The sequence below is a fragment of the Xiphophorus maculatus genome, chromosome 23, assembly GCF_002775205.1.
Source record: "Xiphophorus maculatus strain JP 163 A chromosome 23, X_maculatus-5.0-male, whole genome shotgun sequence".
Classification (NCBI taxonomy): Eukaryota; Metazoa; Chordata; class Actinopteri; order Cyprinodontiformes; family Poeciliidae; genus Xiphophorus; species Xiphophorus maculatus.
The window spans coordinates 10,480,547-10,507,858 of NC_036465.1; the positions used below are offsets into that span (position 1 = coordinate 10,480,547).

The window sequence follows — 27,312 nt, forward strand, 5'->3', positions numbered from 1 at the left end:
TTTTTTTAAATTAAGACATTTTAGGGATGCACAGACATCCCAAATAGAGGCCAAGTTACTTCTGAATGCAATTTATAATGAATTGGATATCAACACTTTACACTTGAGTGGGTGAATACAAATGCACAACACACTTACAATTTTTATATGTAAAATGTCCAAAAAACATTCATGATTTTCCGTCTTCAAACCTTATATAAAAAAAGCTGAATTTAAAGTTTGTGGTTGCAAAAGTGACAAAATGTTAAAATTTTGTCATTTAATAGATACTTCTGCAAGGCACTGTAGACACATTTGAGGCTTATATTTCTCCATATCTGTTCACTGACCTGCACTGCATATGAGATAGCCAGGCCTGCGTAGGCTGGAGGTATCTGACTCTGCATGAAGACAATCAGAAGTGCCACAGCAGTGATAAGGGAGATGCTGATGAGGTCCAGGCGAACAGCCAGCCAGCGCATAGCGCAGCTAAAGAGGTAGTTGGTGGCCTGGTTGGTGTCCAGCAGCTCCTGGTATCTGTAGAGAAAAGAAAAAAGACAGTGATTGTAAATCTATTTCAGCAAGCATGGCTCTGCACTGCAGTGCTTGCTGAGGGCAAAACTTCTAGCATGCGGTTTAATATATTTATAGGGAGAAGAGCAAAGAGAGAAACTACAAGGGGAGATAATGTGATCTTAAAGTTTAATGACGTCTGTCGAGAACAAATAGCCTTGACTTCACCTGTTGAGGAAGCTGTGCCCTCTTCCATACGCATGTATGGTGGAAAGTCCCTGCAGACTGCTGGTTATATGAGAGGTGAACGGGGACTGGCTGATGTTCTCCAGGCGCTTCAGCTCGCGAATGAAAACTCTGAGAACAGACAAGGATGCGGTTTTAATTTAAACTTGAAACAAACTAATCATTTTTGGTAAAGCACGTAGCTGAAATCATGCTGATTAAAACTCCAGAGGAGCATGAAATCGTTATTCCGCTTGGATTTGTTTCCCTGAATTCCCATGAAAATTCACTTCAATCATCATCAGGTCCGAAAACACGCCAGAACCGTTGGTATCGTTTGGTTTAAATTCAGACAGTGAGAAAAAAAAGTCATTTTGTAAATATGTGTATGTAAATATTTACTTCTCTGTGTGGTTCTATACTGTGGTTTTAGTGTAGGACAAAGAAGGTCCTACACTAAAACACAATAAAATTTGTAGTGAAAAGGGTTAAAAATACCCTAAATAATATGAAGGGTGAATCATGGAAACCAAAGCGCAGAGGGAAGCTTGAAACCCGAATGAAACATGAAGCTTTGCGACGGTGAGTCAAACCACTCTAAAAACTAATGGATGACTCATTTCCATTGAACTGGTTTGGGAAGTTTTCTAAAACCTCAAAAGGCGCGTTGTCATATTAACACAGAAATACAGCTGAGGAGGGAGGCGAAGGAAAATTGGTGATAAAGGAGAGGAAAATGCTTAAGCTCTAATGATGCTGTAGTAGACAGGTTATGATGAGACGCGATGCGCCCCACAACACAGCATTTGTTTTCCTGATTGGTTCTTTCTCACCACGCAACGCTGAGGCACACTCTTTGTAGACGAGAGAGTTTTTGACGCAGAAGTGCGAGGAGAAGGGGTTTACTGAAAGAGGTAGAGTTCTACCTCTGTCTGCCAAGACAGAAAAGGAGAGTTTGGGAACTGCAAGTCTCGCATGAATCATTTGGCTTCCTCATAAAAGTTTGTGAGGAGACGAGGAAAGAACATGACACTTGCTCCCTTCCAGGCAGCCACACACACAAACTTGTTTATGCCCTGGGCAGTTTAACTTCAGAAATCCCAGAAATAAAGCATTTTTAAAAGTGGGTAATTTCAATGGGAGATCCACTTTTATGTAACAGCCCTCTATATCCTGCCTGGGATGTGGCGACTTTGTAAGATGGTCCAGCGATGCCGAGGGTTATCACTACTTTCTATTAACCACTGGGAATCAGCTTAAGTCTGCTGTTTATTACAGCTTATATTTAATTCCTCTTGCATTTTACATCAATTAGATGTTTTTAATTAAAGTGATTTCCAAAGAGGCCAGCTGGAGTCAGACCTGATTAAAGAAATACTGAAATTCAGGTATTAAATGAGACCTGTAAAAAGAAGAGAAAATGCAGTGCCTTATAGTTGTTTTCAGTTTGCCAGCTGAAGCCAGAAGTTTACATACACAGAATAAAAAGACACACAGACATTTTCTCTCACCATTTGAAGTTAAATCTGACCAAACGTCATTTCTTTTAAGACATTTAGAAGGAACAAAAGTATTTACTAAATTTTTCAACAATGAAAGAGCTTTATTTATTAGTTACACATAAAATCGCAATAAAGTAACTTATAATAGTGAAGTGGAAGGAAAATTATTGTATTTGAACAGTGTTGTACACGTGTATTTCCATAATAAAATAAAATCAACAGACTGCCTTCAAAAGTTATTAAAAAAGTCAAGTGTAATTTAGTCTCACTAAATAAAGCTGCTGAAACTGAACACATCTCACAATATGCTGTGAAAATGCTTTTCAGCATTAAGAAGAGGAAAGCTGCCTCAGGTTTTAAGTTTTATTTTGTAAAAATAAAATAAAATAAATACTCCACAATTCTGCACTACTTTTATGTGGTCCACCACATTAAATTCTAATAAAATAAACTGTTTGTGGTTGATGGAATGTAAAAGATAAAACATTTATCTCTCAGTTATGGCAAAATGTTTGGGTTTTAAATGTTTTTCTGTCCCTCACTGTGTAATCACTGCCATAAGCTTCATGAGGAATAAAAAAACGCTTAGCTGTCAGTGAGAAAAATTCCCAGACAACCTTTCCAAGAACCAGAGAGATGAGAGTCTGACCTGGAGATACGATTGATGACACAGAGGAAGGCACCCAGGGGTAAGATGGAGATCAAGAACCAGGGGAAGACCATGCCCACCATCCCCAGGCAAAACAGCACCAGAGTCAGGTTCTGCAGCAGCATTTCAGCTTGCATGGTCAGACGCACATCCACTGTGAAGATGAGAAGAGAAAGAAACCACATCAGAGGTGGTGCCAGATGTTTAGAGGCATTCTGTACAACTGAAGACCAGTTTGGCTCTTAGTCATAAACATGTTTTGAGGCACTTTGACTAAATATAGTAGGATTAACAAAGTTAAGTCATGGGAAAAGGAAAGCTCCTCTGTTAAATAATGCATGATTTGTGTTTATATGAGCTATTTATAACTTTATGCGTTCTAACGTGGCATTTAGTCTAAATACATTCATTTAATTTGACTGAAAAGCATTTAGAATCAATTTAAGCAGCAACAGAAGCTGCTTCAGTAAAGTTATTGTTTTCTTCATGGCAGTAGTCATCGGATTGTTGTAGATTAATTTTGCTGCCATTTTTTCTTTTTACAATTGCTTCAGTTGATTAAATTATGTGGACATTATTGATGCAGTTTTCTCTTAAATGGCCACCACATTATTTGTTTGTGCTGAGAAGTGAACTTTAATTCTACCATTGTAATCGTCCCTCCACCACCGTGCTTGACTGATGACATGAGGAGTTTGTCCTAAACTGTTGGGTTCTATAATGGCCAAACATGGCATTTTACAGTCTTTTTGGAGAATGAACTTCAATATTTAACATGTCAGCTGAGGGTTACAGAGTCTGAGACGAACACTTTGGAGTTTTCTTCTAGTTTTCCCACTTCATTTTGCTCAGAAATGACCAAATGTTCATCTCAGCCTTTGAAGGCCTCAGTTCATTCTCTAAATAAAATGCCATATTTGTCCCAGGTTGATGGGTAGCAACAGATTGCTGATGTCTTCGCTCCTTTGGCATTCGGTCAAATACAAATATCAATCAATCTAGACTTGCACGCTGACAAAAGTCCTGCTTACTCCAGTAGTGGACAGACTGATGTTGACCATTTAATCAAATGCATTTGCTCTGCAGTGCCTTAATCTGGACATTTAAGTCTACTGATGTTTAAATATGGGTGAAAAAGTTGTTGGCGACGATCAAGCAACCTGGCTAAGACTAAAAAAGTTTGAATTTCCAGATATTTTTAACTAAAAATATCTGGAACTATTAACACTTGGAGTTCCCGTGTTAAAAGGTTTGCCTTTGCACTTTTACTGAATTTTACATGAAGCTCAAATGCTCTTATATATAAATCTTTTCAATAAAAAAGTGAAAGAATGACATGGGTTTTGAACAAAAGCCAAAAATGCAGCAAAAAAACTTGACGCACGAAGAAAAGACAAGTGGAGTGGATAACAGAGAGCAACTCGCAAGGGAAACACTCTGCCAAATCACACTGCGTCTCTGCACTACACCTTGTCAACCACGGTGACTTCACTGACTGAGATCCCTCCTGGGGGAGAGGTTCTCAGTCAAGGCAAATCAAGCCTCACCCTCGTCCATGTCCCTGGAGAAGCGGGTCAGGATGCGACCCAAAGGCGTTGTGTCGAAGAACCGCATTGGGCTGAGAAGGAGCCTGTGGAACAGCTTGTCATGGAGAGCAGAGGCGGCCTTCATGGTGCACTGTCAACGCAGATGAGAAGTCATGTTTGAACATGAGACCTGACATGTAAACAAACAACTTGAACAAGCAGACGGCAGCAGTCATAGGTTGGGGGGTAAATCACTCAGCGATCGAGTCGCTCAATCCAGCGGCAGCCACATGTTACCAACACCAGCACTCCATATGCTGTGCATGTGTGAGGAGCTGGTTGGCTGTTTTCCTTTGGCTGTCAAATCCCAATTTATAATGAGTTTCTGGGAGGCCTACATAAAGGTTGCGACCCAATTCGCAAAAGACATTTCACCGATTGGACAAAAATTACATGTGGCAGCAAAGAACAAATTAATTCTATTAATGGAATATTTAACACTCACAAAGATCTCATCGCAGCTAGAGGTAAAAAAAGATCATCCATCTTTGAAAAATTAGCAATTTCAAGTGGCACGCATTAACGTGGGGGGGAATAACCTCCACGATGTTGTGTCAGAATGGGTTAGCGTGAAAAAGCGGACATGAACCCGAGGGGGGCGCTGACATAAGCACAAACTCTTTTGTTGATTTCTGTTTTTTAATTCAATCCCAGACAGACACGCACTGCCTTCGCAAAGCTGTGAAAAGCCGCAGTGGACAAATGCTAAATGGATTTGGCCTGCAGCTACTTTCCATTATGAAGCTGCACCCATGAGAGCATGAAAAGTCACAATTATAGAGGAGCATGAAACCGTAAAACACTAATAACGTGAAGATTTTCAACTAAAGTTCATCTTCAGTGTTTAAAAAGAAAGAGAATGATTTAAAGATGCTTACCTTGACAAACACCAACCCCCTCACAGTCTTCAGAAATAACGCTGCTCCCATGGAGACAACATAAACAGTGGAGTAATACTGAATATGGGGGTTGAGCCTCATGCTGTTGCTCTCCGTCGTTTCATTTGCAGAGATTAATGATGTGTTCTGAGGGCAGATGGAGCAACAAATTACAAACAGAAAGAAAAAAGAAAAATTCCCCATTTTGCTCCCTAATGAAATTGAGAAAAGCACAGTTTGGCTTTCAAAAAAGTACATCAAATCCAGCCGGCCTGGTGACGTTTACTATTCAGAGCACATGCCTTCCGCGTCGACTCCTTGCTTTGCTGCACATCTGTTTCTCAACTGTTCGTGCTTGTTTTTAATTAAGTTTACCGAAGTGCCGTTACTTTTTTTAATCGCGCGCATTCAGATTAATTCTCAGCCTGTTGCCACAACTCACTGAAGCAGAGTAGTTAGTTTTCCTCTGGGAGTCAAACGCAAGCTAAAGAGAGGTGTCTGCAATCCCTCTGCAAAAGTATTCCCACCCTTTAAAACCAACAGAGGCCAAGTCCAGTCCTACAGAGCAACTAAACTGAATTTTTAGATGCTTCCCTTCTCAAACACACCTGTGTGTGTGATTGGTTTGTCAAAGAGAGTTACCGGTCAATATCTCTGGTTAAACATTTGTTATGATACAAACGCAAACTTCAATGTATTTTAATGTGATTTTTTGTGACATAGCAATGCAAAGCTGAGAGAAATCTAAAATGTGTGGGCTACATTTTTATTCATCTCCTTCTACTGCAATACCCCTGGATAAATGCGGTGAAATCAATTAACCAATTAATTTATCATTTACTTTGAAAATGTGTTATTATGACAAGAATTGTGATTTATTGTTGTCTTGATAAATTTTAATCAATGCTGTTAAAAATCAAAACAAAAGTGACATTATCGGGAGCTTCCCTGGGGACTAAATCGATGTTGCTTAGTATGAGCATTAAGGTGTCCCAAAATTCAAGGATTACTCAAACATGCATGAATGAGCCAAAACACTCCAGGAATGTTTTTGAGGAGGAAATATATTATAACATATATAGGATATTAAACAAAATTTTTGTTTTATGAAAAATTGCCTCCTAACTTACCCCGCTGCCCTGCCTGATCCAGTGGCTCAGCCACCAGTTGCTAAAGGCTATGCTGCCGGTTGTTGAAAGGAAGAAGACGATGTTGATGATAAAGACCAGTGGCCCTCCTGCAGCTTTAATGTATGCTCCATAAACCGACCAGGCGACTGCGCCAGAGCCTTTTTCTTCTGCCTTCATCAGATGCTCTGAAACAAAAGACCAAACATAAAAGAATTATTTAATACATATCAACATTCAGCTTTAACCTCACATGTAACAGGAATAGACGGCGTCTTTCACCTCTGCGCTTGCTTTCCACCTTTGGCTCAACCTTGGCAACTTCAGCAGAGCTGTCAACTGTTTTCACAGCTTCCTTCCTCAGTTTATTCTTTAAATTCTCTTTCACAATATTCTGGAAGACAAATATGAAAATAACAGCTCAGATTTGGAAAAAAAAACAACAATCAGCTTAGTGCCATAATATCATCCTGGATTTAAACAGAGATATAAGTGGCAGTATTTTTGCAGTTCACCAGTGAAACGATTCAACATAAATAATGAAAGACCTTGTATACATTAACATTTCTCTGCTATTGGGCCCGACTATCTGTACTCATGCATTATTCAGCTTGTAATGTTCTGTATTGATATGCATCGAGGGGCAAAGATCCTTTATTCAAAGGAGCAGGCTTTGTCGCGCGTGTGGCCCTGGCCTTACCTCCTGTTGCATGCTGTTGAATAAGGTAGCGTAGTCACGCTCTTTACTCATTAGCTGTGCATGGTGGCCGTGCTCAACAATTTGCCCGTCCTTCATCAGGATGACATCATCACACTCGGGTAGATACTGAGAAAGAAACAAATAAAAAGGTAAAAGGGTTGCAGCTGTTGTTTATAGACATGTAAAACAGACATAAAAACAGGAAGACTTAAATTCAAATGGTTCATGGTTGTTTTAGTATGATTGGAAAAACGGGTCATAAAAGAACATTTCAAAGGCCAGACTTTTCTGTAAAATCAATGGCACTGACTTTAGATGCCATTCATCTTAAAAAGAACAACATGTCATGGTAAGTTTTTTTCTATTTCTCTTGCTGTTTTGTTACAAGTCGATATTTAATCAAGACAAAATCTGCCCATCAAAAAACAAACTTTCCCACACACATACGACTGATGATATCACATAAGGCCAAAACTGATCAGTTATTTTGACACTAATTGTTTTTGCTTCCTGCATGTGTTTAATTAAATTACTCCATCAAAAGATGCTGCTTAGTTTTATTCTGCAGGATTGCTGCAAAATGTATGTGAGGACATTTGGAGAATTTGGCAGCAATGATAAATAAATAAATGCTGTAAAGTAAAAGAAATACATTAATTGCATTAGTAAAATAATCAAATATAAGTCAATCTAAAGTAAAATCTAAAGTTATTTAAAATGTGTATATGCACATAAATACAAAGTTAATAAAATGCTGAAATAATTAATTAAAATTTGATTCATTTGGGCTAAATTTAATATTTTCTGAACAACAATCCATTCAGATTTTATTTAAACTGTCATTAAGTCTTTTGAAACAGACAAATGGTTCCTTAACCTGCATAGCAACACAACTTTAGACTGTAGCAGGCTTAGCTCAGCCCACTGACTTTGAAAGGTGAGGCTAAAAGTTAAAATAATTTATGATGTGATGCAACACAGAAATATGGAACAGTTAAACATAAGATAGTTGAATAATTTTATACACATTTAACTTATGATAAAAGCTAATTTTAATATGTAATTTTCTTTGTTTTATTCATTGTATAATGCAATTCTTAATCATTTTATTTACCTATATTAATTAATTAATTAATTAACAGATTTTAAATTGTATTTAAATGACCACATCTATAAATATTTACTTAACTTCTTAATGCATTGAATCATGGCACTTTTTACCTTGAATACAATAAAAACATATGGAAGTGGACTGTGAAGAGGATTAGGATAGAGTGAGATGGCAAAATTTCATCATCGAAGATCAACAGAGACAATTTTGAGTCACGCTCCAATAATTTACTTGTATTCTGATAAGATACATTCAATGATTTTCAAGTCCTAGTCAAGCATCAACTGCTATGCCTGCTGAAAATGATCACCAGGTAGACTAAAAATGAGCCAAATCCTATCAGACTCCAGTCATGCACCTGGAGTCCAGCCTTTGCCTTCACCATCATTTAGGTAAATGCCAGAGGAAGGAGAAGGAGGAGAAAAAAAAACATCGCTTGGCAGCCAGAAAGAGAGACTTCTGGCAAAAGCTAAGGTAATAAAGGTTCAGACTGCCACTGTTCTGGCAAATCACATAACTAAAAATGGAGATTTGGATATCAGTTGTGTAGCGGATATGGACATAGATCTCAGACTTTTCTCTAAGTGTAATGAAAGTCTGTACTATATCACAAATATGCACTGAAGTTGACAGATGGTTCTGACCTGCAGCTGGTGTGTTACAAACAGAACCGTTTTCCCTTTGGCCGCCCCACAAATAGCCCTGCTGAAGATGTGTGACCCCACGCAGGCATCGACTGCACTGAGTGGGTCATCCAGGAGGAGTACGGGTCTCTCACTGTAGAGAGCACGAGCCAGGCTCAACCTCTGACGCTGCCCGCCACTCAGGTTAGCACCTTGTTCTCCAATCTGCATGAGAAATATCAAACTAAGCACCCTGTGATATTTAGTGAATAAAATACGAGGCGTCCTGTAAGTGAGAAAATACACAAACCTCAGTCATATCTCCATATGGAAGCTCAGCAAGATCTGGGAGGAGACAGCATGCTTCCAGCACGGCATTGTATCTGAAGTGAAAACAAATGCAAAAAATCCCTCAGATGCTACAAATTTAATCTTAAGATTTGTTTTACTGTAACTCAGAATGAGATTTTTACTTGTCTGAGTCAAACTCATTTCCAAACAAGATGTTCTCCTTTAGAGATTCGTTGAGGATCCAGGCATGCTGGGAAACGTAAGCGAAGCCACCGCTTGTGGCAACTCTACCTTCTACCAGAGTCATCTGTTGCCCAAAAACAGAAAAATAGAAGCAAAGAAAACACTAAATGATAAATTTTCTGCTTTTTCTGGGATTATCGTGCTTGTTAAACAAAGCCACTGAATCAAACCTGTCCAAGTAAAGCTGAGAGAAGTGAGCTCTTCCCACTTCCGACACTTCCACAGATTCCAACCAGGGATCCCTTCAATTAGAAAACTTAAGATTAGGGTTTGCTGAACTGCTGAAAAAGTCTAGAAATACCCTGGGTTTATTTGTAGAGTTACCGTTTTGACTCGCAGATTAATGCGGTGCAGGGTCTTGTGCAGCGGCGGACGTATGCTCTGGGTGGAGGAAATGGTGCTTTGCGGGCTCTCCTGCTCCATGTTTGTGAGGAGACTTTGCCCATTGGGAGCATCTTGACTTGCCTTGTTGTTGTCTGTGGAAATGTAGAGGCTGAGCTTCTCCCTGCGCAGCACTCGCTGTATCCCACTGCGCTTCTTGGGAGGCGGATTTGACTTTCTAACAGGGGGCCGCGCCTTCTCCCAGGCCAGAGTGGCATCCAGAAACTCTACTGCGTTGTTTGGATCCTCTGTTTTGGCTAAAATCATCTCTCTGTCCTCCATCATGAAGAGCCTCTGTGAGGTTAAACAAAACTAGAATTTATCACAGTTTCACTTTTATGATTGCCTTAAAAAAATTTTTCACATGAGATTTATCATTATTTCTGTTACATAATGATTGACTTGCACCGCACTGATGACTGCATTACAGAGCCTAATGCTTTTAAGTACAGTCTGGCCTGACATTAAGCTCTTCAGCACGTTATAATTCATGCTTTGGAGAGAATTTAGAAAGGAGCTTGGATCCTCTGATGCATCTTTGGCAGAAATGTCTGCTTACTTAACCCCAGCTGGCACTAAGAAACCTCTCTCACCAACATGTGACTTTCACCGTGTGTTGGGAAACATGATATCAAAGCATCAGTATGCGGGTCAGGTGGAAAGGTCTGTAGCAACAGGATCACCTTTTCATTTGTTCTAGGTAGAGGCCACTTGCCGATTCTCACACAATATCAACATTCTAAGTTTATTTTAGATTTTCAGCCCCAAAAAAGGCTTTTACAACTTTCCTCATTTTTATATGTACCACGACATTTTAAAATGCTTTGCAAAATTGGTCACACTGTTTGAACATTTTCTCATTTCACCAACTTTAGTGTGTTTTATAGGGCTTCAATGTGACAGATTAACAAAATAGTGGATATTTGTAATGCAAATCAAAGGTTATACATTCTTTTTTTTTTAATAAAAATCTGTCAAGAAAAAACGGTGGCATGTTTCAGTGTTTCACCATGGGAATGTTTGTGGTAAACTGGAAATATGACTCCTTATAGGTTTCTTTTAACAATGCCACTCTCATATAAAGACCTGATTTGTAGGGTTTGTAGTTAGTAATCCATGTGTTCTCTATCTCTGACATCAACTGTAAGGTCCAGACAGAGAATCGGAAATTAGTCATCCTACCAATACTGAATCCCTGATCCACCTGCGGAGCTGAATGACAATGTGACACAGGAATATAATACAAAATGAAGACATCGGCAAAAACCACAGGCTTCTGTGGTTAGCGCAGCAAGAGCAGACACACCGCTTCAGTTTCTAGAGTCCATCTGATTAGAAAAAGTTTGCTCAGCAGAATAGGATGCAGATAAAAACATGTTGAAGATGGCACAAGACTGTGCTTACATTAAAAGCATTACATAGATTTGAAAAGGTTAGAGACCCCTTCAAAGGTCCCCCACACTTCTTACACAATTCTTAAGTGAATATTTTATTTCTGGAATTAAATAAAATGCTGTGTAAGCATTCTGTTGGAGGATCAAATCATGTATGATCCTCCAACAGAATCCTGTCCTGTCAACAGATTCTCCTACCCGAGCTGTGTCTGTAACTTAACTCTGATTTAAACTTCTCCATCACGTTATCTCTGATCTGTCTGGTGTGCTCCATTAGTTGTGCTTGATTTTATTTAGATTAAAGGTTAGTCTACCACAAAAATCCCCACATACAGGCATCGTATATTTTCTGTAGATGTTTCTATCTTTCTCACCTGAAATCTACTGACTGCGACAGCCCCCTCCGACAGGGATCTCACAGCCAGAGGTGTGACTTTCAGGGCAAAGGTCATGGAGTTGAAAACAGCAACTACAGTGAAAGCCTTATGAATAATAGAAAAAAAAGTTACTTGCAGCATGTTTTTCTCAGTTATGAAGCCAACACAACAAAGCAATTTGAATGGATTCATTAGGCAGTGACAGAGATGTTGTTTGAAAACAGTTAAAAAACAAAACACGTGCAAAGCTGACAATGTACAGTTATGGTATGAATACCTCAGCTGCAGTGAGGTCATAGCCCAAGGCCATATGCAGGGTGAAAGTGCACACACTGGCTATCACGACGACTATAGGAGCCACTCCCACTGTGAGACTCTGGACGACCCCGGCTCTCTCCAGTATACTCCTCTCTTCTGATCGCACCTCTGTGGAACAGACATGAAAAAGAGAGATGACTAAGAGGACAGGAAAAAAACTAAGTAAAGTAGGGGCTCCCAAAGGGTCCGCCAATGAACATTTAATCAACAGCACCCCTAGAGTCACTAACCAGCACAACATGCATGGAAAAACAGATCCAAGAGGGACTACAAGAGTCTCTCTTTTGCAGGAGCTTAAAAACCTGCTGAGGCTTGATAACGCTCCGGGCCTGAAGCCCAAAAACTGACCCGCTCCTCCATGTTTGTATCTACTGAATGCATACACTGGCTGCTTTGTTACCTGGGTGCACTGGGCACCAACGCAGGAAGAAAACGCTTCAGCATCTTAGGCTCCAGCAGTACAGTGTGTGAAATATGAAAATTCCCTCCTCCAAGTCCTCCCAGAGCATCTTATTCCCCATTTGGATTCCCTTTAGATGAATTTCTGTGTGAGCAGCAGAGAATGAGTCACACACCCAGGCCAAATACCCTGATCATCCATGTAATGGTGATACTAATTGAAAGGAATGGCACTGTAACCCGTAAGGCTCATAGGTAATTAAACTGAATACCAATTGTTTATCACTGTAATAGGTCATCACAGAACAGCAGTAAAACAGAGTCCCACTTGATTAATTTGGAGAACGATTAAAAAGATCCTTATCTGTAAACATATCACGACACGGAGAGAAAGGCTGCGCAAAATTGTTTAAGAATAAAATCTCAGATTTTATTTTTTTAGACCAAACTCGATTTCCGATTTTAACCATTTTTCCCTCATTTTGTCCTTAAAGGTGCCCTATTATGCTTCCTTGAACAGGTTACGATAGATTTATGGGCTGTTAATTACATTTTTTGTACAAAATTATTCTTAGATAATGAGATTTTAGTTTGCTCTTTGAGTTCCTTTCAGAATGAGCTGTTTTAAGCTGCTGTTGGCCACGCCTTCCACTCAAAATTTACACTCACCTGTGAAAATGGGTACAAACATATGCACATTTATACAACTGCCCCACTTCTTCTAGAAGGAAGAAGTGGGGCCTCCTGCACAATCAACAAGAATTGGTCAAGTGGTTTCTGAATGGTAAATCAACAACAAAACATTTGTCTTCATTCAGCCATTATACAGAACATATAACCATAAAACCAGCTGACCAAATGTGCTGGAGGTCCCCTTGTGTTGTTAGGTGACAGGCAGGACTTGGATGTGGTTGCTAGGTAGCAGCTGAGTGTGACTCACCAATTAGGAAGTTTTTGAAATGGCTAATTTTCCAGACACTAAAAAATGGCTGGGTGGTTTACTGCATGTGTTCAAGCTGTTTTTAGAAGCCGTGAGACCCAAATGGAAGTATAAAAATATGCATAAAAGAGATTTTTTCATGATAGTCCCCTTTAAAAAAAAGTACAAATGACAGAGAATATCTTAAAAAAACTGGTTCAATCATTCTTCCTGTGAGTTGACCTGAATTCAAAGCTGAAATAAAAAGAATCAGCAAAACACATTTATCAAAGAAAGAGGGTAACTCCTGGGCGAGCAAAAATCGCTCTGAGCTATGGTAAAACCAGAAGTACATTAGTGAAAAAAGACAATCCAGATTTTCCAAACATTAACACCTACATAGAGATAGAAAACATCTTAGAAAGACACTGAGATTTGGGGTGATGAAGAAATCTCCTGTCATTTGCAGGTAACTGATATTAAAAATAAAGTGAACATGAACCCACAGAAGAACTAAGCACTGGATTCTTCAGAGAAGCACAAAAAAACAGGAAACAGGCCCTTGCATGTAAATGCTGAGTCATGTAGGAAGTCGACAGGCACTCACTGTGAACGTTCTGAGAGAACGCGTCTTCCCAGCAGTACATCTTGATGAACTTTATGCAGCCCAGAATCTCGTTCATGAGCCTCACCCGGCGGTCAGTGACCGCCACGCACTTTCTGCGGAAATACGCCGTCAGCCTCGACGCGAGCATCTGTCCAGACGGCAATGGGGGGAAAAATGATGACAGAATAAGTGGCAGGAGAGGAAATGAAAGCAGACACACTTGTATTAGTTGAGCTGTGGGGCCTCTCCGGGAGACCAGAGTGATAAACGCCCTTCACATGAACACCAAAGTCTCTGGCTGTGCCTGAGGTGTAATTGGAGTAATTTGACGTCAACAGCTCAAAAGGTGATGGGAGATTTATGTTCCCATCGTTATGATTTTATTAAGAGTGCTGGTGGGGTTCTTGAAAAGTCTGTAGAAACTATTGCAAAAAAGATCTAGTCAGCAGTAGAGTTTGTTGTTTTCAGTTCTTTGAAATTTCCTCTTTGTTCCCCTTGAACTGTTTAATATTTTCTCAAATTACAAGCAGACATTTAAATGTAATTTACAGGAATTTTATGTGACAGATCAATACAAAGTAATCTATAAGTTAGTGGTGTAAGGAAAGCAATACATGGTTTTTGTCAAGATCTCTCAGACTTTGGGTTTGCTATATTGTGGTATTCATATTCTGCTTCTGTGTGTTCTTTCAACTACTTATCCCATTTGCTCAGAGATATCTCTGTCTGCCCTTCATTTGAGTCTGCGTCATTACATGACAGTTTTTCAACTTTTTTACAAATAAAATGTATAAAATATCTGCATGCATTTGTTGTCCAGCCCCCTTCACTCTGAGGCCATTAAAGAAAAAGAAGTGCAACCAAGGCATTCATAAATCAGCTAATAAGTCAACAGAGCCTACTTATATGCAATTGTCAGTAAAAAAAAGAAGAAGGTAAAAAGTAATTTTATTTATAAAGCACATTTTCAGCAACAAGGCAATGCAAAGTGCTTGTATAAATACCCCTGGCAGCATCATGCCGTGTGGTGGTTTGTCTTTAGTAAGGACAGGGAAGCTGGGTAATGGGAAGAAGGACGGAGCTAAATTAGGCAGTGGTGGACCCAAAGGGAGGCAAGACAGGGCCATGGACCCCTCTGGAAAAATGCTGGTCAATAAGTCAATAAATAAATACAACATAAATAAATAAAACTTTCAATTTTACTTTAGCCGTCTTCCCCTTCAATTTTTACCAGCTTGGTCTGACCACATCTGCGACAATTTTCTAGGGATGCCATTGAAATTAGGTTAATAATGGAACAAAATCTGCTAAAAGCTTTGAAAAGCTAAATAGAAATAAATCCCAACCTTCATCTCCACTGCATAATGCTGCCACCATATAGTTGCACTGACTTGTAAAGTAATTTGTGGGGAGAGGTGAATACAACACAATTGTCAGATTTATGTTTTGCTTTGAAAACCAAAAAAGTTTTTTCCAACTCACAATTGTGCACCACTTTCTGTTACTCTATCACACAGACCCCCATTGTATTCCATAAAGTTTGAAGTTTAACACAAAACATGACAGGATTTAAGGAGCATAAAGACTTTTGTAAGACACTCTGATGGACACAATGACTGACACACAAAGCATCACATTCTCCATAGTCTCAACAAGAAATCATACCATAGTTGGGTAGAAGACAATGAAAATGGCTGATCCCAGCAGAGCTGTGGGGCCCAGGAAGTAGGCAGTGTAAGAAAGGCCGAGTATTCCCACCAAGGGCCCTCCAGCCAGCAGGCAGCCCACTGACACCGCTTCGTACAGCCGCTGGCCATCACTGGAGCAGATGTTGATCAGCTGGGCAGGGAAAGCAAAGACAATTCCTTGTGTTTATTGATTTAAGCTGAGTGACTAATTTGTAAGATTTGCAAGGAAATGATCAGGATTGGTGGACTGGTCAACCATCTCAACCATCAAGATGTGACTCTATTCCCTCTCCACAGATGCCACCTACCTCGCCTGGGGTGATGTCTTTAGTGTTGCGCAGGCGGAGGATCTTCTGGAAGGCAAATGTAAGTGCTGCCCCACGGAGGCGCGCAGCGGTGCGGTAGTTTACAGCCCACATGAGCGCCAGAGACCAGGAGCGCATCAGCTCCATGAGGAAGATCCCGACTACCAGAGCCAGGCCGAACTGCACGGAAATCTGGGAGCTCTGGGAATATTCCAGGAGTTCTCGGACCAGCAGAGCCTAAGTGTGAACAGAAACGAGGAGGGTAAATGTAGCAGCGAAAAAAGAAAGACATGAAAGAAAAACTGTATAGTTTAGAAAATATGATAGAGTGTTTCCATTATTAAAAAGGAAATAAGATGAGAAATAGTAGCTCCAAAGTAAAATAGTTCATTCAATACCAGCTACACTTAGGTTACATAGTCACAGAACAGCCAAATGGGACCCGAATCTGATTTTTTTTTGTCCATATGCAACCCATATTTGACTTTTTGACCCATTTCCAGTTTATTTTCCATTAGATTTCTCATTTAAAACATCAATGATGCCGCGACACACTGTAACAGGGTTCTCTAGGGTTTTGGAAGTAAAATAGGTCCACAGCCTCCCAAGTCCCGCAGAGTGCTCAACAGTGAGTATGAGGTGTGTTTTAATTTCACACCTAATTTTCCTGGAGTGTTTTTTACCCAACAGTTCAACCCTGAGGTGCTAGGTTTGATTCCAGGCCCGCTCTCAGCCCCCTAGAGTTTGTAGGAGCAGTCAAGTGATGATAGGATCCATTTTGTTAACCTTAGAATCAGGTGTCTGCTTTCTGCAGATACCTGTATGAAGCGGCCTGGATTAAAATCAGCACCTCCAAATTCAAGACCATGGTTGTGAACGAGAAAAGGATAGAGTGTCCTTTCCGGGTCGGGTACAAGGTCCTACTCCAAGTGTCTGGGGAGAGGGAAGCCTGGGTTTCTCTGTTTAGGCACTTTCCCTGTGACCCAACCCCAGCAGAAGCAGAATAATGATGGATGGATCTATAAAACCACTAAAACCATGAAAAAGCTAGCCCCATTTACACCTGATTGAAGAATACAACTGGAATTAAAGTCCTAGTAGAGCTTAACAAACTCCACAAGTCTAAATTTGTCAGGCACACTCAGAAAAGCCTACTCTGTCCAAAAAACACAAACAACTGGTTGGCATGTAGATGGTGTCTAATGCCTATTATGAAAACCACTGGCAACACCCAAAATGCTACCATGCAGCACTTTTCTAACAGGAGTCAAAACTTTTTTTTCTGCAACCCTTACTACCCTGCTCACAAAGATGTCAATATAAATATGGATCAGCCTAGTGGCCAGGGGCTAAAAGAACTGGACTCAGTGTCATATCACATTTATAACCCAGGGAACGCCCTGGGTTACTGATTAGAAGTGAACTAGAAACCTCTAGAAACTTTGGTCAACTAAAGAAAAGGAAAATATAACATTTAAACAAATGTTTCAATATCCAGTAATATAATATAAGTCCTCTGTCAGGTATTCACACTTTGCATGAATGTATTTACATTTTAAGACTTTCTGCATACCTTCAGAAGTGGGTGCAAATAAATGTGGCCAGTGATGCATGTAAAATCCAAGACCAGTGAAATATCTTTATCACATCTTAAACTGCAGGAAAACCTCCACACAATGCTGTTGTGTGAACATGTGCAGCAAACAGTTTAGAAAGCAATGCGTCACTGACCAAAGACTAAATCCAGTTAATGCTATTAAACGTTGGCAGCACTGATTAAACAAGGCAAACATACCACAGCAATAAAAATAAACTGCTAAGGGTAAGAAGGAACAATGCAAGAAAATTTAGATAAGAAGTCAATTTGAACTTTAAACAAGGTTGTGAAGTTATTTCAAATATCTGATATGGAAAGCCTAGAAATATGCACCTATTCAATATTTTCTCTGAGGGTAAATAGGCAAAAAAACCAAAAAAAACAAGCAGAGACATGAAAAAGAACTACACATTTCTGACCACAAATTAATTTGAGTTTCTCCATCACCACCATAGGCTTTGTTTTGCTTTAAAATAGTATAAAAAATAAATGTAGTAGAAAGAGTATTTGAATGGTACTCACAGGTCCAACGAAGCCTGCCACCATTGTGAGGAGGAGAGAGAAGATCGCCACCAGCATCCGGGTTTGGCAGAACCTCCAGAAAACTCTTTTCAGTGATGCCCCCTCTCGTCCACACATTTTCAGCTCACTGTGCCACAAAAACTCGAGTCTGAAATAAAAGAAAAAGAGAAAGATTCACTGCTATTGCCATATTAAAGCATGCAAGTTTGGCCTTTACAGAGGTCAAGATCATATTAAGTAAAAGAGAATATTCTATACATTGCTCTTTTGTCTTAAATTATGTACAGGTAGTGTGTCAGAATGCCAAGAATCCCCCGGGGGGGATAAACAACCTGGCAGGCAATAATTCTATGTAAAAACCACAAGAGACAAGCAGCTAGTGGTGATAATAAAAAAGGTGACCTACAATATAGAATCATGAATGATGCATCATGTAATTAGTCTAAGAAAGGTAGGCAACATGTTAAAGATGCTCTAAAGTACCTCAATGGCTGCAGAATGTGGCTTGAAGTGGATAAATATCTTGTTGGCCAAATGCTTCATGGCTAATGAGTCCATAAAGCAGCAGCGGAGCAGCTGCAGAAAGTAATTTACGCCCCAAACGACTTTATTAAAAACGTATCAGAGACAGACAGAGCATTAAGCCAGCTACACGTTCACGATGTCTGATAATTACTATTCAAATGGCGCTGAATGTAGGAAATTACAATTAAACAGCAGCCAAAAGCAGCACACACTCAGCTTGAATTAACTAAAATGAGTGTGTGAGAAAATAGGCAGAAAAGTCATCAGCAGGAGGAAATATTGAGAATCTAGTTCAGCTCAATTTTAATAAATGAGTGACTAAAAAGTTTCTGAAAGAAAAAAAAAAACTTTTAAATGGAAAAAGATCAATACCTACTGTAATACTTTGAAAAAATAGAAGACAAAATATAATTTCACTTAATAATATGGCCACTATTTGCACTTTACTTTCATGTAAAGACTTTGACATATAGTAATAAATAATGAACAATAAAAACCCTAACATGAACATAACAGTTAAAAGACGTCTGTGTTGCAACACAAGCTCTCGTGCGTCCGCAGACTCCTACTGAAATGGAAATGAGGACACAGGGGCTACAATGTGTGCTCCGCAAGCGGGACTGTTTGCTTTTTAAGCAGGAATGAAATGTTCCTAGCAGCCACCAGCCGCATGGCAAGCAATGCTGATCTTTCAAGGAAGTGTTGGACGGGACATCACGATAAAGGTTTGCACCTCACCGAGCACCAACAAGTGTCAACTCTCCCAGGGTTTCCTTTCTTTTTTTCCCTCCAAATTCTCCATCATCTCTGCAACGATTGCATAACCCCTCCCGCTATGTAGGACATAACATAAAGCATACAAACACAGCAGAGAGGCAGAGGTTCACAAATGTTTCTTTTGAATAGTCAGAGAAGAAGAAGAAATGCACCGCCAGACTCTGAACCACAATCTTGCTGCAGAGCAAGTCATGCAGTTGTCACCAGATTCAGGAGAACTTCCTCAAAAGTCACTCTCCTCTCTATTGCCAAGTCATGCCATGGAGATGTGACGGCATAAGAGCAATGAAGAAAAGGCGTTTCGTTTTCAGTGAGGGTCTAAATGCCCTCTAATGCGCTTATTTCTAGTCTTGATGGTTCATTCAGTAAATTTGTGCATCACTATTTCTTAAGCCGTGCTTTGGCAGCCAAACAGAGACAGTCAGTGACAGCTAATTATAGTGACAGTCAGGGAGTTTGACTGAGACTCAGGTGGAGGAGTGACATAAGCACACAAGTCAGGCAACAACTCTCACTGTAATCTTTAATCCCTGCTATACTTAGAAGCTCCATCCCAACCCCAACACGGTGTTCCTGCATCAGTGTAAAGCAGAGACAGGCTGATCATCACTTAGGTCTCATGGAGCAGACTGAGCACATCTCACAAGCAACAACAACAAACTAAAGTACAGCACCTCAAGTTGGGAGTTAAAGGTGGCCATCTTTCCCAGAAGAATTTTACGTTAAGGATGATGTGTAAATATTTATAAGACTTACCTTCATACTTTGTTTCATATTTTATTGTCTAAAATAATTCTAAAAAGGTTATATTTCAACAATTTCTGGTCCAGACAAATGTTTGTATATTTTGTTTGGATATTATGTGTTCGAACGACACAAACTAGTGTTAATTTTATCTTATTTTTTTCCTCTTGCTAATGTTTCTTTTTCTCCTTTTTCCAGACTAAGATGACAGGATGAGCCCTCAAAATAGAAAAATCCCAGTAGGTTAGAGTCTTTTGGGAAATAAAGCAAATATTGAGGCTAAAGTCTAAAACTAAATTAGATGGCATCAGTCCTTGTAATACTTTCAATAGCAAAAGAAAACTGAACAACTTTCACATTTCTTCAGTTCCATCTTTGAACCTACTCAAAGTCTCCAGTATTTCAGGAATAATCTGTCTTTTTACACCTCTGGTTGCTTTCAAGAGGACAATCTCACCTTTGAGTGTTGACCCCTGATTCTTCGTGGCAAGACAATCCCCACACATCATCTAAAGACAAGCTGGACTGCTTGTAGGCCCTCAGTGCCAGCGGGGAGAGCCATTGCAGAGTCATAAAAGAGAAGAGGCCGGCATTGTCAACTGGGTGCTGATGCCTGGAATAGAGCAGAAGATGTGGAAATTTGTGAGAGCCCTAAAAGTGCAGCGCTGACACAGAGATGCTATGTTATTTCTCATAGAAGAGGTGACTTTGATGGCCAGAGTCAGCAACGGGAGAATCCTGCCTGCAGTGTTTGGACAGCAATTTGCACATTCTTCACAGAAATCTGAGAAAGCAGTGAAAAACAGCAGGGCAGGAGGGGTTTATCAGGTGAGACATGCTCAAACATGGTGCTGTGTGTCACCGAGGGATAAGTTCCCATGCCTTATCAGGGCCTCCTGCTACACCCCAACAGTCAGCAGAAGACTGCTGAGTGAAGTGCACACACCATGTATGTCATATGCATTTAATAATGTCATAAAGAGAAGCATCAACATTAAATGTTTGAATTTAGTCTTGTTTCTCTTAAATCCACAGGATCAAAAGTTTAAACACTCAGCTTCCCCATCAATATTTGGTTTAATCAATCAATTAATTATGTTTATTTGCATAGCACATTTCAGCAACAAGGCAGTTCAAAGTGCTTTACATTATAAAATCACAACATAAAAAGTCATGAAAACAATATACAGTCACAAATCGAGAAACCAGTAACAAACGTTACATTTTGTCGAGTGTCATCATCAAAATAATCAAAACGGGATTTAAATCTCATGAAAAAGCTACATTTCTTCATAAGCTTTGTTCCAGCCACCAGCAGTCAGCATTATACTGGAGGTCAAGACTTAAAAAGTTTAATGTTAGCTGCTTTATGCATTCCAAATCCAGCCTGCTGGTGTGTTGGGGTTCGTTGTCCTGTTGGAACACAGTTATATCAAATTTTAAACCACAAAGTTAATACTTTAAAGTAATATTGACAAATTTAAAGACAGTCTTCCATTTCCACAAACCCACAGCATGATGCTGCCACCAGCATGGCTGACTGTTGTTAGAGTTTTTTAGGGTTTGAAAGCTTTCCTTTGACTTTACCAAACACTGGACTTGCTATTGAGGAACAAATTAGTCCGTTTTTAGCTTGTCTGACCGTAAAAGCTTCTCTAGAAAGTATTGGGCTTGTCTGACCTTAAAAGCTTCTCTAGAAAGTATTGGGCTTGTCTATGCAGGCAGTTTTTATACATTAGTGAAAGCTAAAGGAGTTTTAAACTGGAACAAAGCCTGCTGCAATAAGCAATACATCTCCTAAACACATGACAAATTAAAATTAGCTCTATAATATCTGTTCTAATAATTAAAAATTTTTTGGCAGGGCAATTTTGTTTACCGGGACTTTATAATCCATTTCATTTATGTTTCAGTTGTGTGTGATTCTTATTTGTGCTTTATTTATTGTTTTTTTTTGTCGCTTTGTTTATTTGTTAATTATTTTGGATATTAAGAATGTCCAAAATAATTATTTACAAAATTCTAATTTATTATTCATTAAGAGGGCAAGCTTGCATTCTTATGCCATTATCATTATTATATTGCTTAAAAAATGCTCTCACAACAGCAATGCTATTGTTCATCACAATAATTTCTTGGACAACTTATCATCCAGTAAAACTTGTAATTGTGACAGGCCTAACTGAAACTTCTTTCTTGGGTTTTATGTTTTCAGTCCCCGTTGATGCAGAAGTTATTCACTGGAAACTGTGACAGTGATGTTCAAATATCTTTCAGTTCATAACTGACTTGAACATCGTTGTTTCTTTGATTGTTTCTGGACATTATAACTAGTTCTATTCAATCTGAGCATAACAATTTGGGTGAGACTGCTTAAATTCAGGCGGTATTCGGTGTTCCAGCAGAACAGTAAGCCCAGCTTTTGCACAGTCCAGACCTCAGATATTCAGAGAATTTGGGGGACTATGCTTCAAAGCTGGGTTACAAAACAATTTAAATAAATTGCAGCGATTCTGCCAAGAAGGGTGGTCAAATTTGTGGTTCAAAATATGCCAGAATGTTGGCAGCCCAACATTAATGTGAAATTGATGCTCATGATTCATGTATGTACATTTCTGTTTCAGTCTTCTGTAGCTTATGTTAAAAGACATAAACATTAGATAAATGACTGACTTGTGTGTTATTCTGAAGGGCTTTAAAAGCTGCAGGCTTTTGCGGTAGCGGCCTCGTCTCTTCGGCCCCCTCTCTGCCGATGTTTCGCTGTACTCCTCCTCATCCAGGTGGGGCAGCTGTGGAGAGGACAGTGAAAGGCCTTCCACCCGGCCGGCTGCATCCAGGGCATCAGGGAACATGGCGGGGCCTCTGCAGATTTAAAAAAAGAAGACTGATTAAAAAAAATCAATCAAGTGTCTTATATCAGCTACTGACGTAAAACAACAACTACCACTGCTACTTAAGATGCTAGTCAATTTTAAAAACTGATTGCGCTGGATCATGGCATGAGCTTTGTGTGTAGACTGACATGTTTTTATTAAAAATCTTCAATAAGTCAACATTTATACACTGCATGCCATAGAGCAAACAGTTATTGATATGTGTAAACTTGTCGTTCAATCCTGAAGTATACATCTGTGTTCATGAAAAAGGAGATTTAAGATGATTTTTTTTTTATTTGATACAAACAAAACTAAGGAGATAGAAAAGGGAAATCATTGGTTAAAAGCTGAACATTTTAACAGTACGAGTAGGAAAGAACGTAGTGCAGAACTCCATTTATAATTAAAGTTATTTTAACTTTAAATGACTTTTAAAGTTATTTAAAAGCTATTTTAAATAACCAAATGATTGAAATGGGAGATTTCAAATATCTCAAATATCATTTCAGAATGAGACAGCCATGAAAATAACCCTTGCAAAAGTTTTTTCTAGAGACTATGTTCATCATTTGCTGCTGTTTTGTTATTTTTGTAGACTTGTGTTCATCATTTTTGGGTTGTTTGGACAATTATTTCCCCTGTTTTAAGGTGCAGCTGCAATAATTTTTTGCTTAATAGAACTGTGTCATAATCAAATTTGCATTACCTTTACAAAAACTGAAAGGTATTCAGTAAAAATAACAATAATGAAAAACCTATGATCATCTTTTAAGCATAAAATGTTATGTTTGCTTCAGAAGACAGTTACAATAAGGGTGCAAATCAAATATATTAAGAGGAAAATGAAGATTAATAATATTTGAAACAACTGCAGTTGCGGCTTAAATGCTTTAAGACAAAAAAAAAAAAAAAAAACAACTGACAAATCCGACTTGCCATAAGAGATCTTTTGAGAATTTTTAGGATGTACAGACACAAACTGAGATGATGTGGTCCAACTATCTCATCACTGACATAAGATTGCGCAAGCTTATACTGCAGCAATAATGCCAAAGTGCTTCTATGCCAAATGAAAACCCAGCTTTAAAGGATTTGTTTTGCCTTTAGACATTTTAACATATGATGAGCTGAAAGTTGTGAAAGCTTCACTGTTCTCCACATTTCTGTCAGCTGACTTACTAATCTTCACAGAAATGCACAAATCTAACAGACTGATGTGTTTTCTAACAGGCAACAGGTTATCTTGGTCTGAAATGCTATGATATGCGCTTTTTTTTAATCACTCCTAAGCTGACATTTTCAGCCAGACTCTCAGTGGGAATAGATAAAACACAGTAATCCACCTGCTCTGTCTTCCTTTAACCCCAAGAGCTATTACAGAAGAGCAGTGTTTTGCTGAATCACCCTTTGTGATGCAGATAGTCTTTTTTAAAAAACACCACCTTGCTCGCAGGTCAGCACCTCTCTCTAGCATACAGAGCTTATCTATTTAAAGACGGCTTGCCAGCCGCTGCGAGTGCTCAGAAGCAGGTGTCTGAGCTGTGCCAGCGCGTCCTGCACACCGTCACTGATCCCTTCTGTAGCAAAGCTCCATTACAAGGTCAGCTGGGCCTGGTGTGGGCCACAATACTGTCCTGAGAAAGCAGTCGGTGAAGGGATTCAATACTCACAGCTCAGCTGGGGCAAAACAGAAACTGATACCAGAAGTAGTGTTGGGAAATATGCAGAAATACAGTCACTGTTGATGCAGCAAAAACCAAGCTTTAGAGGTTAGGGGAAAGCACAAATCCACAGCCATCGTGTGTGAGGTTCCTCTAATGGCTGTGACTCGGAGCGGCGGCAACTAAAGGCAGCCAAAGTTTGCGTTCATGCGCAATACAACAGTGTTTTAAACAGAGCAAATAATCTAAAAGATTATCTTACCTGTTAGTCAAGTTTGGTCAGAAACCAGTACAGGTTTCTGACACACTGTACTAGCTAAATTGTTTTGTGAACAGTGTGTCAACAAAACATTGAAAAATGGACGGGAAAAACACTAAAGAATTTTGTACAGAATTTCTGCATGTTATCAATGTTAGTTGGGTTAAATTAGTCATCTGATCTGATCTTAAGTAAATTCTTATGTCTTTATATATTGACTTTAATCAGTCAGGCTTTTAAAGTTTTTTCTGATTAAATATTGCTTTTTGCAAGTTTTTGAAGTTTGGCTGCTTTATAACTCAACTTCTGTCCAGCATTACTTTAAGCAAAATATTTCTGTTCCGTTGTTTAATCAACGTACCTATGCATATACACAGAAGGTTTATCAAACGACCAATTTTAAAGGGTATCTATATCCGTTTCCATTTCTGTAGCTTAAACTAAGAATGTGACATGTTCTAGTTTAAGGAATAGAGTATGATTTCAAAAACACTTAAAGTTTTTCATTGCACCTCTGGAGTTTAAAGTTCTTCAAGTGTCGCTGCAAACTTTGGCATGTCAACACATGAAAATTTGTATAACACTAAAATAACTGCTAGGATAAAGTTATGTATAACTTTACAAAAGTTAAGTATAACTTTATCCTAGTTGTAATAACACTATTCATGATTTTAGCAACAGGAATAATTTCTTATTTTTAGTTTTATATAAAAACAACTGAGTGACGTTTTAGTTTAACACCACTGTATTTTTACTCAACAGAAGAACCACACAACATGAGAGAAATATAACACTGATAACAGTTTGACAGGCAGAAATAGCATTTTAGATGGAAAACGGTGATATTAGAAGGACTGTTGGCTGAAAACATAACACAGATACTCAGCTAAAGAAGCAGGTATCTCCAAGGCTCTATGTCAGGTCCTGGCTGGATTGTGTTCAGTAAAGAAAAAAAAAGAAAAGTATTTTATAGTGTTTACCTTAAAGGTACACACTGAACAAAGAGTTCCTGAACAGTCTGGAAACAACCAGGACACTCTTAATCTGATATATGCCTTTTTTTCTCCGTTTCAGGTATAAATCAGAACAGTTTTATCCATCCATCCATCCATCCATCCAATAAAACTGATTTAATGGGTGTATTATACATCCATTAAAATGGCTTGACATCCATCCATTAAAATAACTTGTTTGTTCATCCATCCATCCATCCAATAAAACTGCTTGACCATCCACCCCTTCATTCATTAAAACTACTTGTCCATCTATCCATCCAACCTGTAGCTTGATAGAATCATGTACAGTAAACTCATATTAAGCTATTTTATTGACACTGGGCCAGGCAAAATGCACTTAAAAACTCTAGAAACTTGTATCGGAGTGTGAAATTTAAACATGAAATTGTGTAGAAACCGTGTCAACAGAGTCTACAGTCCTGTCATGATCAAGTATAACCAAGACAGTCAAAGGGTCCAACTTAAAAGCTGCAGAAGGCTTCCAGAGATCAACAACACTTTAACAATGAGCTCTTTATGGAATAATATCGAGAAATTATAACTGGCTTAACAGTTGTTTTGAGTACTGTACATTTCCTCTTGTTGTCACTTACGTTTAGTTCCGCCAGTCGCGGGTCGCTTTGGTAGCAGTTCAAATGTAAAGCGTGCTGAAAATCAAGAGAAGCAGCTGAAGATGATCATGACGCCTTCTCTTTTAGCTTTTTAAACTTTTCCGACGGCGTGCGGACACATCTCCCTTTACAGCCGCCGCGGTGCTCTGATGGAAACACTGGCTCTGAACATGGCAAACTTTCCGCCTCACGTGTATATAGTGCGTGCTGTTCCTCCCAGCGGTGTCCACGGCTCTGCTCCTCCGTCACATAACGACGTAAGGCGGTCACACAGCCCGGCAGGGGGAAAGGAAATCCCGGCTTCACTCTGATGTAACAGCGGCTCCGCCAACCGGTAACTCGGCTGAGCGGTCACCTTGGTAACGGAAAGGAAAACAATGGGCGGAGCAGAAAACGTGACAGGGAATCTGATTGGTTATTCCCTGACGTAGTTAGGGAAAACAATAGATGTGATTGGCTATCCTCTGAATTAATAAGCAGTTGTGTGTCTTTGTAGGAAGAGCAGACAACATGAAAAGGACAAACACTTTGCATAAACCCTTTGGTTTTATAGTTTTGTTTTCTTTGAAAACTCATTAAATACAAATATTGAAAAAAGCTACAAGTACTGAATAAATTAAGCATTCAAACGAATTTGAAAAATGCTTTAGAAGTAATGCTGTAATGCATTTGTTTGAATATGAAGGATTTAGACCAAGTAGAGTTTCTAGTATTCTTTCAAAGTTCAGGGAATTTTTGCAGATTTCACTTGAATCCACACACACTCACGCGCGCGCGCACCCCCACGCGCACCCCCCTAGACCCTCCCCCCGCCCCACACACAATAAACTCCTACTGACTACAAATTATTGTATTCAGAAAAAATGAATGCTCTCAAAAATCAAATTAACACTGTGGGAGAACAATACA

The 27,312-nt window shown here is 39.2% G+C and overlaps 1 protein-coding gene across 1 annotated transcript in view; it reads right to left on the bottom strand.

Moving 5' to 3' along the window:
• The window catches only part of LOC102229795 (multidrug resistance-associated protein 5-like), a 33,798-nt gene extending 7,080 nt beyond the window's left edge, over nt 1-26,718 (bottom strand). The window contains exons 1-22 of the mRNA XM_005811512.3: nt 26,386-26,718; nt 22,654-22,842; nt 20,438-20,593; nt 17,935-18,082; nt 15,819-16,052; nt 15,488-15,661; nt 13,823-13,970; nt 11,857-12,005; nt 11,577-11,684; nt 9,752-10,102; nt 9,598-9,669; nt 9,367-9,491; nt 9,204-9,276; nt 8,915-9,118; nt 7,160-7,285; nt 6,742-6,853; nt 6,463-6,647; nt 5,333-5,479; nt 4,416-4,545; nt 2,869-3,022; nt 721-849; nt 330-516 (exon numbers count right to left, since the gene is read on the bottom strand). Coding sequence (XP_005811569.1) covers nt 330-516; nt 721-849; nt 2,869-3,022; nt 4,416-4,545; nt 5,333-5,479; nt 6,463-6,647; nt 6,742-6,853; nt 7,160-7,285; nt 8,915-9,118; nt 9,204-9,276; nt 9,367-9,491; nt 9,598-9,669; nt 9,752-10,102; nt 11,577-11,684; nt 11,857-12,005; nt 13,823-13,970; nt 15,488-15,661; nt 15,819-16,052; nt 17,935-18,082; nt 20,438-20,593; nt 22,654-22,832 — 3,291 coding nt within the window. The 5' untranslated portion in view covers nt 22,833-22,842; nt 26,386-26,718. The remainder of the gene's footprint in view (nt 1-329; nt 517-720; nt 850-2,868; nt 3,023-4,415; nt 4,546-5,332; nt 5,480-6,462; nt 6,648-6,741; nt 6,854-7,159; nt 7,286-8,914; nt 9,119-9,203; nt 9,277-9,366; nt 9,492-9,597; nt 9,670-9,751; nt 10,103-11,576; nt 11,685-11,856; nt 12,006-13,822; nt 13,971-15,487; nt 15,662-15,818; nt 16,053-17,934; nt 18,083-20,437; nt 20,594-22,653; nt 22,843-26,385) is intronic.
• Nucleotides 26,719-27,312: the final 594 nt, after the last annotated feature.